The 16,175-nt window shown below is 59.2% G+C and overlaps 1 protein-coding gene across 1 annotated transcript; it reads right to left on the bottom strand.

The window, feature by feature from the left end:
* Positions 1–463: 463 nt before the first annotated feature.
* SSC4D (scavenger receptor cysteine rich family member with 4 domains) lies at positions 464–8,980 on the bottom strand (the record flags this gene model as incomplete). The annotated part of the gene is made up of 10 exons (XM_082492910.1): positions 464–780; positions 1,459–1,536; positions 2,041–2,352; positions 3,502–3,579; positions 3,861–3,941; positions 5,280–5,594; positions 5,918–5,989; positions 7,591–7,896; positions 8,697–8,732; positions 8,929–8,980. The coding sequence occupies 10 exons, from the start codon at positions 8,978–8,980 to the stop codon at positions 464–466; spliced, it is 1,647 nt and encodes a 548-aa protein (XP_082349036.1).
* Positions 8,981–16,175: the final 7,195 nt, after the last annotated feature.

Genomic DNA, 16,175 nt, shown 5'->3' with positions numbered 1-16,175 from the left:
TCACTGCAGAGCCACTGGAATATCCTGGTTTTATTTCAGCCCCTTTTTACATTTTCTGAATATAATCTTAACGTCATTTTCCCAGCAGAAAATCCATTTTTCTCTCCTCATCTCTTCAATGAAATGGCTGATACCAACCAGATTTCACACCAAAAATGGTTTTGTTTTTCCAAGGGGCAGTTCGGGGGGGGGTGTGGGGGGGTGGGGGAGAGCTTCAGCCAGTATTTTAGGAGCTGAGAAAAGCCCGATCTCCACCCACCCAGCTCGTCCCATCCTCAGAGCCCAAATGCCCACGAGGGGACCCAGCCAGTGCCCCTGTGGGGCGAGTGGGGAAACTGAGGCAGAGAGTGAGCATCCCCGACCATTAGCCATGGTTCAGCCCCTCTCCATGGGCATTGCCACCAGCTCCCTCCACTGTCCCCGTCCCCCCCGTACCTGTGCGAGGGTCCCGGCGGGTGGGTGGTCATAGGATGCCGCAGACAGCACCAGCATCCTCCGAGTGGTCGCAGTTGTGGACGTCCCAGCGGATGTGGGAGCAGCGCAGCAGCGAGGGCTCGTGGCCCTTGCACTTGAGGTTGTCGAGGAAGATGTAGCCGGTGCCCCGGCCATAACGCGCCTCCCCCCAGGCCGCCACGGCGTGCCCGCAGCCCAGCTGCCTGCACACCACCTTGGCGTCCCGCAGGTCCCAGGCGTCGTCGCACACCGTCCCCCATTGCGACAGGTAGAACATCTCCACCCGCCCCTCGCACCGGTGGCTGCCGTTCACCAGGCGCAGGGACCCTGCGGAGGGGATCGGGGTGAGGCAGCCCCGGGGACAGCCCTCGCCTGTGCCCACCCCGGCGCTGCACCCCCTCTCCCCACCTGCCACCCCCCTGGGACAGTGGTACCCACTGGGCTGGCTCCCCAGGGCTGGCAGAAAAGGGGCCCTTCCTGGCCGGGTGGCCCCAGGGCAACAAGAGCACTGGTCTCTCCAAGGCTGGGCAGATGTTTGCTGCTGCTCACAGCTTCACCATGGCCTCTGCACAAGTAGGAGCACAAGGGAGTGACCACTTGGCAGCATCAGAGCTGGGGCTGACCTCCAAAGTGTTGCAGTGGATGTTCAGATTGAAGGAACAAACAACAATGTCTGTTCCTGGCTCAGCCCCGTTGGTCCATCACCTCCTCTCCCCACTGAGGTTCATCCCTTCCTCTCCCCACCGAGGTCCATCACCTAATGGTCCATCACCTGAGGTCCATCACCTCCTCTGCCTGGACCAGCCTTGGGGCCACCAGGGCAGGCCATGGCTTAACAGTGCCACCAGCACAGCTCTTCCCCCTTCCATGGGCTGCTCCAGGTTGGTGCTTCAGGCACTGCCAAAGCTGCTGGCCTCTGCCCAAATTGCCTCAATTTCCACCCTGTGACAGTGCAGAGCATCCCCAGGGCTGGCACCGTGTCCCCAGTGATACCTCAATACCTACCATCCTTGGGACGAGCCGGGGCCGACGTGGTGGTTGTAGCGGTGGCTTCTTGGAAATAGTCTCCAGTGTCATCAGCGCCTGGTGCAGTGGGGAAGGGGTGGGAAAAGTGACTCAGGGAACGCCTGTGCCCCCCAGGGCCAGGTCAGACCCCCCCAGCAGCGGTGTGGGGCTGGCTGGGGGTGGATGCAAGGATGTGTGGGGTGGGATGTGCAGCCACTGTGCTTCCAGGAAAGTGCACAAGCAAAGACCAGAGATGGTACCCGCGCTCCGGCCATCACCGGACACCACCACACCCGACCGCCACTGCTGTCCCCCCACGGGCAGGAGGAACCCTGGGGTCTGGGGCCTCACATTCACCTGCCACCCCATTTTGGGGACCCCATTTCCCTCAGCCCTCCTGAGCGTGGCTGAAATCCTCCCTACCCCCATTATCTCATGGGATTTCCACGCCACTGAGCTGGGCTCCAGCGGAGACTTGGGGACCCCCGGGCCGGTCGCATCCATTTCCCCTCTCCCACCCAGCTGGTGAGAAAAGACCCTCAGGCGGTAGCCAGTGGCCACCGGACTCGCTCCCACTCTCACCTCGGCAAATGACCCCGGCGTCCTCGTGGTGGCCGCAGTTGTGCTGCCCCCAGCCCAGGTGGAAGCAGTCGGCCAGGCGAGCCTCGCCGCCGCCGCAGCCCACGTTATCCAGCAGGATGGGCCCGCTGCCGTAGCCGAAGGAGCTGAGGACGGTGGCGGCGAGGGCGGCACCGCAGCCCAGCTGCCGGCACACCACCTGGGCGTCGGGGAAGTCCCAGTCGTCGTCGCAGACGGTGCCCCAAGTGCCGCGGTGCCGCACCTCCACCCGCCCGCGGCAGCTCCCGTTCCCGTTGGCCAGCCGCACGCCGCCACCTGCGTGGGGGGCCCCGGCACAGGCACGCCGCCAGGGGGGACCGGGGCTCCATGGGGGGTCTGATGTCCCCCCCTGTGCTGACCCTCTGGGGGCATGGGGTCAGCCCCCAGGGAGCATGGGGTGAGCCCTGGGGATGTGGGGTGAGCCCCTGGGGTATGGGGTAACCCTTGGGGACGTGGGACCACCCCCTTGGGGGCATGAGGTGATCCCTGAGGATGTGGGGTGAGCCCCTGGGGTATGGGGTAACCCCTGGGGACGTGGGACCAACCCCCTGGGGACGTGGGACCAACCCCTTGGGGGCATGAGGTGAGACCCGGGGATATGGGGTGAGCCCCCGGGGTATGGGGTAACCCCTGGGGACATGGGACCAACCCCTTGGGGGCATGAGGTAAGCCCCTGAGGTATGGGGTAACCCCTGGGGACGTGAGACCAACCCCTTGGGGGCATGAGGTGAGACCTGGGGATATGGGGTGAGACTCTGGGGAGGTGGGGTGAGCCCTGGAGAAGTGGGGTGAGCCCTGGGGATGTGGGGTGAACCCCCGAGGTACAGGATAACCCCTGGGGATGTGGGACCAACCCCCTGGGGGCATGAGGTGAGCCCTGAGGATGTGGGGTGAGCCCCTGGGGATGTGGGGTGAGCCCCTGGGGACATAAGGTGAGTCCTGGGGATGTGGGGTGAACCCCTGCGGGGCAAGGAGTGGGCCCTGGGGATATGGGGTGAGCCCTGGGGTTGTGGGGTAACTCCCTGGGGGCATGAGGTGAGCCCTGAGGATGTAGGGTGACCTCTGGGGACAGAACTCTCCGGGGTGCTCCTGGGGACATGAGAGCCCTGGGGAGGTGGGGTACAGCCTGGGGGCATGGGGGGACTCCCTGGTGGTTATGGGGTGAGCCCTGGGAGCGTGGGGTGGTGGGCTGAGCCCTGGGAGCGTGGGGTGAACTGTGCGGAACCAGAGGTCCTCTGGGAATGTGGGGTGAGCTCTCGGAGAATGAGGGAAAACCAGGGGGTGTGGAAGGTCCCCTGGGAGTATGGGGTAACTCCTGGGGCTGTGGGGTGAGCCCTGGGGATATGGGGTAACCCCCCCAGGGACGTGGAGCCCCGGGGCGCCGTGCCGGACCCTGTGCAGGATGAGCAGCGGCCGCACACTTACTTTCCTGCTCGACGGTAAGGAGAGCGGTGGTGACCAGCTCGGTGGCCTGGGAGGGCTGGTCCCTTCCGTCTGTCACTGCTGGGACAAGCGTGGGGACACGTTGGCGTTGGGGGGGGGGTCCAGCTCCAGCACTCGCTGCCCCCAATCCGGCTGATGCCAGGGGCCTCTAGCACCACGCTGGCCCCATGGCAAGCTCCTGCCGTGGGCAATGTCACCCCCCGAGCCTCACCTATGTGCGGCAGGAGCCCAGGGTGACTGTGTTGGGGTCACCAGAGGACACAGAAGACTCGGTCCCCCCCAGTGAGCCCCCAGCCCTGGTTATGGTGCAAGGAGGAGCTGGGTGGCCACCGACCTCCTACCTGTGGCCGTGGCAGTGAGCGTCTCTTCGTAGTCCAGAGCCACCGAGGTGGTGAAGGACGTGATGGTGGACCTGTCCAGCCCTGCGGTGGTGACACAGAGAGACAGAGGGGAGAAGCTGCGAAGCCATGAATTTGCTGACTCCAGGAGGCAGCCCTAGGGTGGTCCGGGTGCTCCGGCGTGATGGGGATGGAGATGGCCCATGTCCACCCGCACATCCCTGCTGCCCACGTGCTGGAGATGGTGCTTCTCCACCCCAACCCAAGCGCTGAGGTCCCACCTGCAGCGCCGAGGGGTCCCTTTCTTCTTTCTTCTCCCTTCATACCTGGGAGGTTTATCAGGCAGGGTTCGTTAACTCTAAAACTTCATTTTTTTCCTCTGCCCCACCGATCGAGGGCCATGCACGGTGGTGCCATTGGCGCCGTGCCCGGGCGAGGTGCCAGAGAGGACGGGGACGTTAAGGGAGGAAAGGACCAGCCTGAGAAAATTGTCCCTTTTCTCCCGCATCAGTCCCTTTGTTCGGTAATAGTGGGAAAGGGAAAGCGCTGGCACTTACTGCTCCCGTCATTAGCCAGGATAATGAGGGAATTCAGGGGGATTATTAACATTAGAAATGGTAATCAGCGGAGAATGGCAGAAATACATCATTTCGGGAGGGGAAGGGGAGGCAGGCTGGGTCTGGCATCGTGCCCGGCCCCTGGCAGCCGCTCGCTCCTTCCGGACGCGGGCAGCTTGTTTTCCAGCCGGCGGAGCAGGGAAACGGCAGGCGGGCAGATGCATTTCCCTTGGAAATTGCTGCTCGGGCCGTGTGCCGGGCTCTCGGCGTGGTGTCGCAGCCTGCTCCGGAGCGCCGGGATGACGGCAGATAAGGAGAAAGGATGCTCCCGGGGAGCACAGCCCGGGTCCCTGCCTGACCTGGGGCACATCAGCATCTTCGAAAGGCGGAGGGAATTGGGTCTTTTCAGTCTGGAGAAGAGAAGGCTGAGGGGGGATCTTATCAACGCTTATAAATCCCCAAAGGGAGGGTGCCGGAGGGATGGAACAGCCTTTTTCCAGTGGTGCCCAGTGACAGGACAAGAGGGAACGGGCACAAACGTGACCATAGGAAGTTCCATCTCAACCTGAGGAGGGACTTCTCTCCTGTGGGGGCGGCAGAGCACTGGCACAGCTGCCCAGAGAGGGGGGGAGTCTCCCCCTCTGGAGCCATTCCAAACCCGCCTGGACGTGTCCTGTGCCACTGCTGGAGGTGCCCCTGCTCTGGCGGGGGGTGGGACTGGGGGAGCTCCAGAGGGCCCTTCCAGTCCTCACCAGTCTGGGATGCTGTGATCTCTCTGAGGCCATTTCTCCTTGGAGACCAGGGTGTCCCTGGATTTTCCCCCTTCCCAGGGGACAGCCCCAGAGGTGATGCTCTGCCCCAGTACCTGAGCAGATGACCCCAGCATCCTCATGGTGGCCGCAGTTATGGATGCCCCAGCCCAGGCTGTAGCAGGCGGAGAGGAAGGGCTCGCTGCCGTCGCAGTTGACGTTGTCCAGGAGGATGCGCCCCGTGCCGTAGCCGAAATAGGCATTGCTCTTGTAATCCAGGGCCTGGCCGCAGCCCACCTGCTTGCACACCACGCTGGCGTCGCTCAGGCCCCAGTCATCGTCACAGACGGTGCCCCAGTTCCCGCGGTAGAAGATCTCCACCCGGCCTTGGCAGGTGTCGGTCCCGCTCACCAGACGGATGCTGCCGTCACCTGGAGGGTGAGAAGGACGTTGCTATCCCCAGGAGGTCACCGCACACGCCGTGGCACAGCGATGCCACCGAGCCTGGACCCTGCAGTGCCCATGACGGCAAAGGAACCGGGCGAGGAACAGCAGGGAAGGGGCGATGCTTTAGGGCAGCCCAGCCCTTGGTGAGCCTCTGGGATAGGGTTTGGCCAAGGTTGGCACAATGATGGGGTCCCCAAGGCTCTGCCCCTCAGAGCCGGAGAGTTGGGGGGCTTCATGGGGGGGCAGCGGGTGATGGTGGGGGGGTGGGAAGGTGGGGGACCCTGCAAGCGGTGGCTGAGCAGCTTACTTTCCCCATCCTGTACCGAGGCTGTGAGGGTCCTGCTTGTCGGTCCTTCGCTGGCTTGCGTGGGCGAGAGCTCTGAAAAGGGAAGCAGAGAGGTGGCATCCATTTCTGCCCGCAGCAAACCGTCCAGAAGCCGTCCTCGAGCAGTGGCCCCCACGCTGCCCGCCCCGCTGCTCCCCCGGCTCGGGCACCGGCGTGCACACGCGCTGGCAAGCACGCAGCGGGGAAAGCAAGAGGGCTCGTGCCAAACCGGCCCCGATGGGGAAAGGCGGAGGGGTTTGCAGTCGTACCGCCCTGCCCAGAGCTTATCTGAAGGCGGATGGGGCCAGCACCTCGGCTGCTGGCATGGTGGGAAGTTGTGCCCGGTGGCGTGGCATGAGGACCTGGACTGAATGATAACGCTGCGCTGAGCTGTGGGGAGTCAGGCTCCCACCTATCATGGGATCTGGATTCGAAGTCATGGCATATAGATAGAAAAAAACCAGTGATATTTTGATTTTCCTGCTGGCTTTACCTATATTTCTTTTGCTAACAAGGTTGTTTCAAGCTGCCATATTGCCCTTCTTGTCCCAGCGCCTCGGCTGGGCTGGTGAAATTACCTGCGGGAGGTGCGGGGAGCTGGATGGGAGCAGAGCCGAGCAGTCCGATAGCCAGCCTCACGCCTGCCCAGGGGCTGCGGGGAGTATCCCGGGAAACCCAGCCCACCAACATGGTGAAAAGCTGCTGGCTCCACACTTTCCTCCCTAACCACAGCCAACAGAAAGCTGGCTCTCGAAAGCTTCCACGTGGCACGGGTGGGAGCACCTTCCCCAGGGCTCTGGTGCTTGGGTCAAACTCCTGCATCTCCTCTGAGGGCCACCCCAGAGCACCTCCTGGTCTCCTTCGCCAACCTTTGCCCTCAGACCCATCTCCCTCACCTCGTTCTTCAACCCTTCCACCTCTCCTCTCCAGCAACGCTTCGGTTCAGGGTTCCTGCTCAGTCCATGACCTCCTTTCTCTGGTTATGGCTGGTCCAACCCACCAGCCAACCCAGCATCCCTCCCTTTCCAAGCCCCGCTTCTGCAGGACACAGGGATTCACCGAACACTTGCAGCCATGGCGGAGCTCTGGGTCTGCCCAGCCTCACGTTTGCCGGCCGTTGACGCGTGGCTGATGAGCAAACCCTACGTAGCTGTGCAGAAGGGACGTGTAGGGCATGTGGGGATCAGCACGGAGCCGTTCCACTTTCACATGCCAAGTTCAAACGCTTTCCACTGCTTTTCTCACCTTTAGGAACATTTCCCGCTGACAAGCTCAGCGGTTTAAAGAAAGGCAAGTCAAAAGGGGAAAGAGCAGTTGGGCAGCGGCTGACTCGGAGGCAGGAGCGTGGGCAGGCTTGTACTCCTTCCCCGGGCATCGTGCTGGAGAGGTTGCAAAGTCCCTGAGCTGGGAGTGACGGGGCACACAAAACAGGCTGGTCACCCTATGGAGCACCGGCACGCTAAGCTGGGAGATGACCTGGATTGAGGGAAGGGGTGGAGGAAGGTGGCAGGGGAGGTTTGGCTGATCCAGGCTCAGAGGAAGATGCTCTGAGATGTGACTCTTGGGCTCCCCCAAGGCGTCTGCAGCCACCAAGACTTGCAGCACCGCAGGGTCCCCCCTGCTCTCCTTGCCCCCGAGGAACCCAGCCTCATTACCGTTGCATACGACAGCCACGTCCTCGTAGTGGTAGCAGTTGTGGATGCCCCAGCCATGGCTCCAGCACTCGCTCAAGGCTGCCTCCCGGCCCTTGCAGTCCACGTTGTCCAGGAAGATGGGTCCACTCCCTTGGCCGAAGGTCATGGCAGCCGGGAGGGTGATGGCGTGGCCACAGCCCAGCTGGCGACACACCACGTTGGCATCCACAATGTCCCAGTCATCATCGCAGACTGTCCCCCAGGAGCCATTGTAGAGGATCTCCACTCGGCCCTGGCACCGGCTGGGCCCGTTGGCAAGCCGTATCTCTGCAAGGATGGGCAGAGAGAGGTCCCTTAGCAGGCAACGAGCCTGCCCCGGGGCCAGGAGGTGGCAAACACTCGGTGGGTGTCACAGGGAGGCCAGGAGCCCTGTCTGCACCAAATCTCTGCTCCCTAAATGATATAGTGACCCTTCACGGTAGCACAAGGCAGATGCTAGCTTGGTGCTACCCACCTGATGGTGGGGCATGGGCTTCTCTTCTTCTGCTGGAAGCAGTGGACATGAGGACTCAACACATGTCAATACATAAATTAGATGCACCATCACCCCACCATCTTGCCTACTAACGGCCTTGGCAATAACCCACCGGGAGAAGAGGAAAGCAGACACATGACATCACGTAATGCCATATGACTTGGATGACAAGTGATGAGATGCAATTAGCAAATTTTTGTTAGCCTCAACGAATGCGTCCGGAGCTGGTCCCGCATGGGAGTTGGTGGGATGGAGATGATCTCTCAAGCTGCTGGTGATGGGGAGCAGGCGTGTAAGCGCCCCTGGCCTGCCACGTCAAGGGAATTATTCGCTCGGGCGTGACAAATGGCACAGGGACAGGGACTCAGCAGGAGGTGGCAAAATTTCCCTCTCAGGATAATAAGTGGAATGGGGATAATAAAGCATCTCTATTTCCTTTCTGTAAAAGAAGTTTTGCTTTTTGTTGCCGCTTTTTGTTCCAAACCAATATGCTTCGCTTTTGAAATTCGCCAAACCCCATTTTTAACCAAAAGATGCATTTTTCAACTGCAAAACTTCCTAGAGAAAAGCGACCTTAAGAGAACAGTCTCACCTGGGAATGGCAACAGCGCGGGCTCAGAGGTGGTGCCTGCAAGGGAGAAGAAAAAAGGATCAGATCTCCCCAGCGTCCTCGCAGCGGGCAGAGGAGGGATGCAGCTCAGAGGATGACGGCAGCGGGGATGCGGGTGGGCATGGCGGGGACCGGCAGGACCAGCTTCCCCCCAGACCCTTCCCTTCTCTGCAAAGACCTAAGGTCTGTAGGGGAAAAAACTCAACACCCTAACCCAGGGCATCATTTCGTCTGCTTCGCAGGTGGGGAAACTGAGGCAGCAGCATGTGGTGTGAGTGACTGTGGCTCTGTGGTGGGACTGTGCTTTAAGCGCCGGGCAATGGCTGTGTGTCCCTGCCCTAAGTCCTGGTTCACCCGGGTTTGTGCAAGTCCCGGAGGTGAAGCGTGGCCGAGGGGGGCCAAGGGCTGCCGTCACCAGCTCCCAGAGAGCGAGCTGCTCCCCGGCTGGCACGGGGCGTTGCTGGCTCCCAGGCAGAAGGAGCTTTTCCTTCCCCCTCTCCTTCCTTTCCCTTCCCTCGTCTCGCTGCCAGCAGCTCCTCTGACGAAGCCGGTGGCTGGCAGCAGCAGCCCTGGGTGGGTCCTGCCATGGGCTGGGTCTTGGGGACCTTTGTGTCTGTCCCTGGCTCCATCGCTGATGTGCTGTGGGTCCCCAGGCAGCTCCTGCACCTTCCTGCCCCGTGCCTCACCTATCTCCCCACGGAAAACTCAGGGGGTGAGATGGGAACGGGGGAAATCAATCCTGCCTGGCACGGGAAACTGGCTGGAGATCTGATGGAAGACGCTGCAATGGGTCTTCCTATGTGCATTTTAATTGATTTTTTAATTTTTTTTTCCTCAACAAAGTCCCCTTTTTGCAAGCTTTATTTTTATATCCATGTACCAACACACCAGTTGATGGATTACAGCCACCTTCCAGGATGGAAACGGGCAGCGCAGGAGGACTGCAGGCAGCCGCTGATGCATGCCATGCGTCGGGATAACCCTTCTGCTGCGGGCAGAGCAGCAGCCCCAGCGCTCCAAGGAGCACGGCTCAGGGGCCACATCCACCCCCGAGAGGACAAGGTGGGTGAGAACTTTGGGGACACAGCCGGACCCCTGGTGACTTCTGCCTTGGGGTTCAGCTGTCCGGCCACATGAGAAACGGCGCTGCCATGGAGTTTTAATTCCCATTTAATTCTCGGCAGCATCCAGTGTGAACAAGCGGAGGGAGCTGAACACTTGCAGGATGCATCCCCATCCCGGTCAGCGGGGTTTAAATCAGGGCTCCGAAAGCGCCCTGCCAGCGGCCCCACACCCGGGCGGGGGGATGCTCCAGGGGGACCGTAGGCAGAGCCAGAGGTTCTCCCAACAACCCGCTCCCTCCGCCGGGCCGAGCCCCTCTCCCACACTTAGGGTGTTATTTGGGTGTAAAAACCCTCTTGGCCCCAATTCTGAGTGATGTGGGGTCCCCCCAGGATGCTGCCAGCACAGGGCACAGAGGTCGCCGGCTCGTCCAGGGGGTCACAGCAATGTGACCATGACGCCCTGGGGGACGGTGATGGGTGGCTGGACTGTGCAGATGTCCCCATCGCTGCCCCTGCAGATGCCCCCGGAGTTTGCGAGCCCTCGGCTGATGCTCGAGGCCAGCTCGCAGGGAGGGCAGCGCAGATCTCCTCGGGCATCCGGGGTGCCTCGGGCTCGAGACTCCGGCTGCACAGCCCTCTGCCGCAGGTGAGACCTTCCCAGCAAACAAAATCCCTCCACGCTAATTGCGGCAGCCGAGGGCTCATCAACGCCTGTGGTGGCTCCGTGGCCTTTTTTCCTACCCCTGGCTTGGACCAGCCCCATCTTTCTTCCTGCTCAGCCTACGAGCAGTGACGTGAAGGTCAATTCCTGCCCTTTCGGAGGTGGATGTCACCGCCGTGAGAAGCAGCGTGAGCCTGGAGGGGACGGTTGAGCAGATGAAGCCACCTCCCTTTTACCTTGCTAGGATAGGGGCTGGGAGACCATCAAGTCAGCTACAAAACAGGGCTGACCTTTTCCTTGAACTAGGTCAAGGAAAGACCTAGAAGCCCCAAGAAAAAAGAGAGTAAAGCAAATGTCTGGCTGTAACTGTGACTGAGCACCCAGGAGCGGGGGCTTGGAGCGAGATCCCACCCATAACTGGGATGAACAATGGGAGCCGTGTCGCTCCAGCCATGGTCGGGCACTGCTGTCCTCTCCGGCCACCCTGGCTGGACCCAGGCAGGAGAAAAGGGATGCTGCAACGCCAGCAAGAACTGGGGATTAAACCGGCGGGACCAAGGGAAGAGAGAGGCTGGCTCGTCGAAAGAGAGGACAGGGAAGGACATGGCAGCCCCATGGGCTAGATAACAGGAGAGATGTAATTCACATCACCTCTGTGCCAAAAGTATGGAGACGGGAGGCCTTTTAGGAAGAGCATTTGTTTGATCCTGGTTTGTATTGATTTTTAACACCTAGTCCACTCCAGTGCCGAAAAAGCAGTGGATAAAAAGGACATTGTTAAATATTCAATATTCATCTCCCTTTAAGTCAAAATCAAAGCTCTGAAATATTCATTTGAGAGCATCCTCCAGCAAAGTCAAGAGAGACCTGAAAAAATATGCCTGGTATGTCTACATTAATGAGGAACGAGAGGAAAGTGGCATTTTTTGGAGAAGAAATAGAGCCCACCACATTTCTCTGATCCAGCTTCAAAAAAGCCAAAAAAAAAAAAAAAAAAAAGGAGGGGAACTAGCTCAGAGTAAACACCATCCCTTTATCCCTTTCAGGGCATAGCGCTAAATAAAACCACCAAATGGGAGGACAAAATCTCCCTTTGTTAGCAACTTAGCTGTGCCCGTTAATGAAGAGAACTGGGAGAGCCCGGCGGTGCAGGGGACAGCGGCACAGCCACCGGGGTCTCCCCGGGGTCCCCACACCCCGGCTGCCACCAGCAGCTGGGGGGGGGGGGGGGCGACGGGAAGCACCAGCTGAGGGGGTGGGAACTGTAAAAACTGATTAAATCCAATTACGGTGTCTGACTACACCTTAATTGCCTGCTTTCTGGCTGGCTTTGTCTTGGCAGGGCTTTGTTGAGGCAGGAAGGTGTTACCAACCGCCTGGCTGTAATTACACTGATAAAGTCACACCAGGATAATTACGCTGCCGCAGAGCTGCTGGGGACCCTCAGTCTATGGCAGGAACAGCTTTTTCCAGTGTGATTTAATTCTTCCCAGCCTGGACAGACAGTGCCTGCCAGGAGTGGCTGGGGAACCGTGTCCTCAGGGGATGGGTGCTCATCCCACCCATCGCCTCGGCAGGACAGGTCCCACAGCTCCCATCCCTTGGCCATCAGCATCCTCCCAGCACCGCTGCCTGCTCTGGGCGCTCAGACCTGCGCCGTCCCCGTCGCCGGCAGCTGCCTGCACCACCCACCTGCCTGCCCCGAGTGCTGAACTTCTCATCACGCATAGGTCGTGGTGGGACTTAAGAGCTGAACTTGCTCCTTCCATCCCTGGGCACGCTCAACACCATTGGGGACACCGTGACATTCCTGCTCATGGCTCTCCGTGAAGAAAACCTCCTGCCCACAAAGCCAAGGTTGGGGAGGAGATTGTGGGTACCTAAAATTACCCCCTCCCAATGCGCCATGTGGGAGCTCACCAGTGTGGCCGAGGAGGAGGAGGAGGAGCGTGGCTGGCATCAGGGAGAGAGGCAGCACCCCGATGTCCGGCCTCCCTGCGCCGTGCCGGCTGGCCGGATGGGGACCAAGTCTCATTGCTGCACCGTGGTCCTCTTGGAGATGGGTGTCCAGAGGAGGTTGTCCCTGAAACATGCAGACAGCAGCGTTATTGGCAATGGCCGGGAGAGCCTTTGCCCCACCAAGGGCCATGCAGGACCTGCAAACAAGTTCCTTCCCAGCACTTGCTGGAGCAGTGACCAGGAGTCACAAGGAAAATAATTCAGGTTGGATTTACTGAGAACAAGGTGTATTTTTTTGAGTGGCAAGATGAAACTGCAGGGCCACATCCCACCCACAAGACAAAACTGGGAGCAGAAAGAGCCTCAGGGCTGGGCTGCTGTACAGGCAGAAGGATGGACCTCAGACCCACCAGGACATCTGAATGCTGACCCTCAGAGCTCTCACCCAGGATCTTCAGCCCCCAAGATGTTGAAGGAACCACCCTGTTTGCATCACGTGGAGCTTGTCCTTCTGTTACTTCTACACAAGGTTACAAGCGAACTCTGTAGCACATATGTACCCTATACCCCATACCACACGTGGGTAAACTGAGTCACACATTAAATCCAGGCAGAATTGGGAAGGAGCTCCCCATCACAAACCTGAAAGGCACTTCCCAAGCCACGGAGTGGACCTTGTACTCCACCAAGTCATGTCACACAACCCCCTTTGGAAAGGGATGGTGCTTCCTTCGCCCCCAGCCAGGCTGCCCTTCCCATGTTCCCTCCCCTCCAGGCTTCTCTGGCTCTGCCGGTGACAAACACTCAGCTAAAGCCCAGCCTGGACACAGCCACGGCCAACCCTCTGTTTGCGTTGGCTCCTCTCCCTCTGCTGCTCTCCTCCAGTGGGCTCCTGGAGACCATGCCCAGCTCCTCCTGCGCCAAGAAGGAACCTGCTCGCACAGCCTCCCTGCTCCCAGGGACCCTTCCTGGTGCCCAGCCTGCGCTGGGGTCCCCATGGGGTACCACCAGGCAGCACATGGTCATATATGGCATTTGAGCTACCAAAACGCCCTGTCCAGTGCCTTGCGCCCATTGTTCTTCATCACCCCGCGATTAATTAACGCACCAAAGAGCTCTCCCAGGCAGCTCTAATCCCTGGCCACCCATGTTCCTTAAGACCTCCATGCTAACCACCCAACAGGAGACCTCCCTGCCTCTGCTGGCATGTTCCTGGGGGCTTTACCCAGAGCCCTCCCGTTGTCTCCACTCTTCGTCACCCCATGGGGAAAAGCAGGGAAAGGCATTTCTGTGGGAAGACAGAAATTTGTGGGTTCTGATAGGACAATCTCATTCACCTGGGGGATGGAGACGCAAACTCCACGGCAACAAGATGGGAAGCAAAGAGGGGAATGTCAGGCCGAAAATGAGGAAGAGATTAAATATCATAAGATGCCATTTCCCCTTCATTTACCGCTCCCTTCAGAAATTGCTGTCGAAGTGGTGGATTTCCAGCTGCGTTTCACGCGCAGCCTGTTGGGGAGCGGGATGGGGGCTGATCAAGGTCCCAGCAGTCCCAGCAGCCGGCCTGACAGCAGCACTGGGACAGCAGCGTGCGCTGGTGGAGGAGTGCCATCGTGAGGATGCTTTCACTCGCTGGCTCTAAAGCCAGGCTGAAAGGCTCAGCTAAGCGGAGCCCTAAAATTAGTCCCTCCAGCGCACACAAGACGCAACATCTCCTGAAGGGATGGATGGGCACCGACTGCTGCTGCTTGAGGCATCTACTGATGGTCAGAAACTTGGGAAAGGATGTTGAAATCCATCGTATTGGTGACTGAACACACCCTCCCTGTGGAAACCCCTCATCCAGCCTTTCGCTGCTCCCGGTTTTCCGATGTGGAGTCACAGGGTGGGAAAAGCTCCCAGGTGGGACCATGTGCTGGTGCCATGTCCACCTGGCCAAGGTCCCTCAAGACCGTAGGTTGGGTGGGCTCCCAAGCCCCCAGAGCAAGCCTTTGACTTTGTTGCTCACACCAACAAGAGGTGATGGTAGACCAAGGCTTTTTGTGTGCACCAGCGAGAGAGGATGGTAGCACAGCGCCGGAGGTGCGGGATGGAGCTGCCATGGATAGGATATGGCCCCATTACACCTCTCTGCTCTCACCGCTCAGCTCCCGCTGACCAAGCCTTGGGAGGAGACCCGCCAGCAGACAGACGGCTCAGTGATGGGGGATGAAAATCAATCTACTCTCTGAGGTGGTGTTTTTCAATACTCCATTCATCCCTCCTGCAGCACCGAATAATGTCGCCTTTTGTCCCGCCGGCCCTCCCCGCTCCCCGGTGGGGCAGGGCTGACAGACGTCCCCTCTGCCGCCCTGCTCCGGCCAAACCCCCGCATCATGTCCTGCTCTCAGGGACATTGTCATCGTGGGCCACTTTTGTGCCGGAGCCAGCGCGTTCCTGCTCCCTGGCAGGGCGGCAGCGGGCATTAACCACTGCAATGCTGTGCCACGGCCGACCCCCAAAAAAGTAAAAAACTGACTTTCCTTCTCTGTCTGTGCTTTTCCACCTGCTTCTCCATCCTCACCCCAATGCTCGGGGTTCGGCTGCAAACCGAACCCCCTTTCATTACACCCAGGGGTGTCGGGGCCCTTTAAGGATGCCTATAGATTAAAAACTGCTTTTAAGCCATAATAAGCCATCGTGGCACTGTAGCAAAGCACAGCATCCCTTTTAAAGGGCTGCCGAATGCGGGTTTCTTAAAGTGCCTTCAAGCTAAGGTCTCTCAAGCTGTTAGGCATCTTGTAACACAAACCCGACGGCAGAAGCGGCGGACCCCGTATCAGCCCCCATCCTGCAGGAGCGCTGACCGCCGCGTCCGATGCAACGCTTACAGGGTGGGAGCGGGGCTCTAACGCGGGGCGCAGAAAGTCCCTGCTTTCACCCCAAATAACACGCACCACACAGCAGACACGCTGTGCCCAACCAGCTCTTTGCCCTCGGAGAAAACTCCTCTCACCCGCACACGAGACCCCACGGGTCCTTTGGTCCCCTTTGGTCCCCTTTGGTCCCCCTTGGCCATGGCTGGACTGACCCCCTGCCCTCTAGCTGTCACTTCTTCCACTTTTCAATTATTCAAGCAACTTCACGAGAAATTACAGTCTTTCAGCCACCGCCGCCCCATCAGATCGTTATTTGTAATTACCGCGCTGACCTAAAAAAAAAAGCATCATAAATCCACATACCTGTTTGGTATTTTCTTTCCAGTATAAAGATGGTGTATTTAATCCCAGAAATAAATATTCTCTTTTGAAGTCAAGGAAAGAGCTGGCTAGTTAGTTAAAAAAATTAAAAAATAATTGTTGAAGTTAATATTCCCAGGAGAGAGGTGATGGGGATAAGGCAGGAATTCTTTCTTTAGGTGAGAATCTGTTTAGTAAATTAAAAAAAAAAATAAATAATAAAGAAGGAAGAGAAAAAGGATCTCATCCATCAACCCAACAGCTCCAGCCCGTCATCTCTTTGCACCTTTGGGGCCGGGAGGTGGCTGCTGTCAGCTGGGTCGCAGCTCTAGTGCCGGACGGCAGCCCTGCATCCCATCCTGGGGCCGATCATCCCGAAAGCAAAGGAGAAAGAGAGGGAGGAGGAGGAGGAGGAGGAGGGGGAAGAAGAAGGGGAAGAAGAAGGAGAGAGGGAGGAAGAGAGGCGAGACCTCTAAGGAGACATGGCGGGGAGGGAATGGCTCGGGTTTCAGGAAGGCAGGCAGGGACACATCCTGAAATTGGGTGCTGGCAGAGC

Source organism: Vanellus vanellus (assembly GCF_965231255.1).
Source record: "Vanellus vanellus genome assembly, chromosome: 19".
NCBI lineage: Eukaryota > Metazoa > Chordata > Aves > Charadriiformes > Charadriidae > Vanellus > Vanellus vanellus.
Note: the sequence above shows the minus strand (reverse complement) of the source record. Positions and strands in the feature narration are given on the sequence as shown.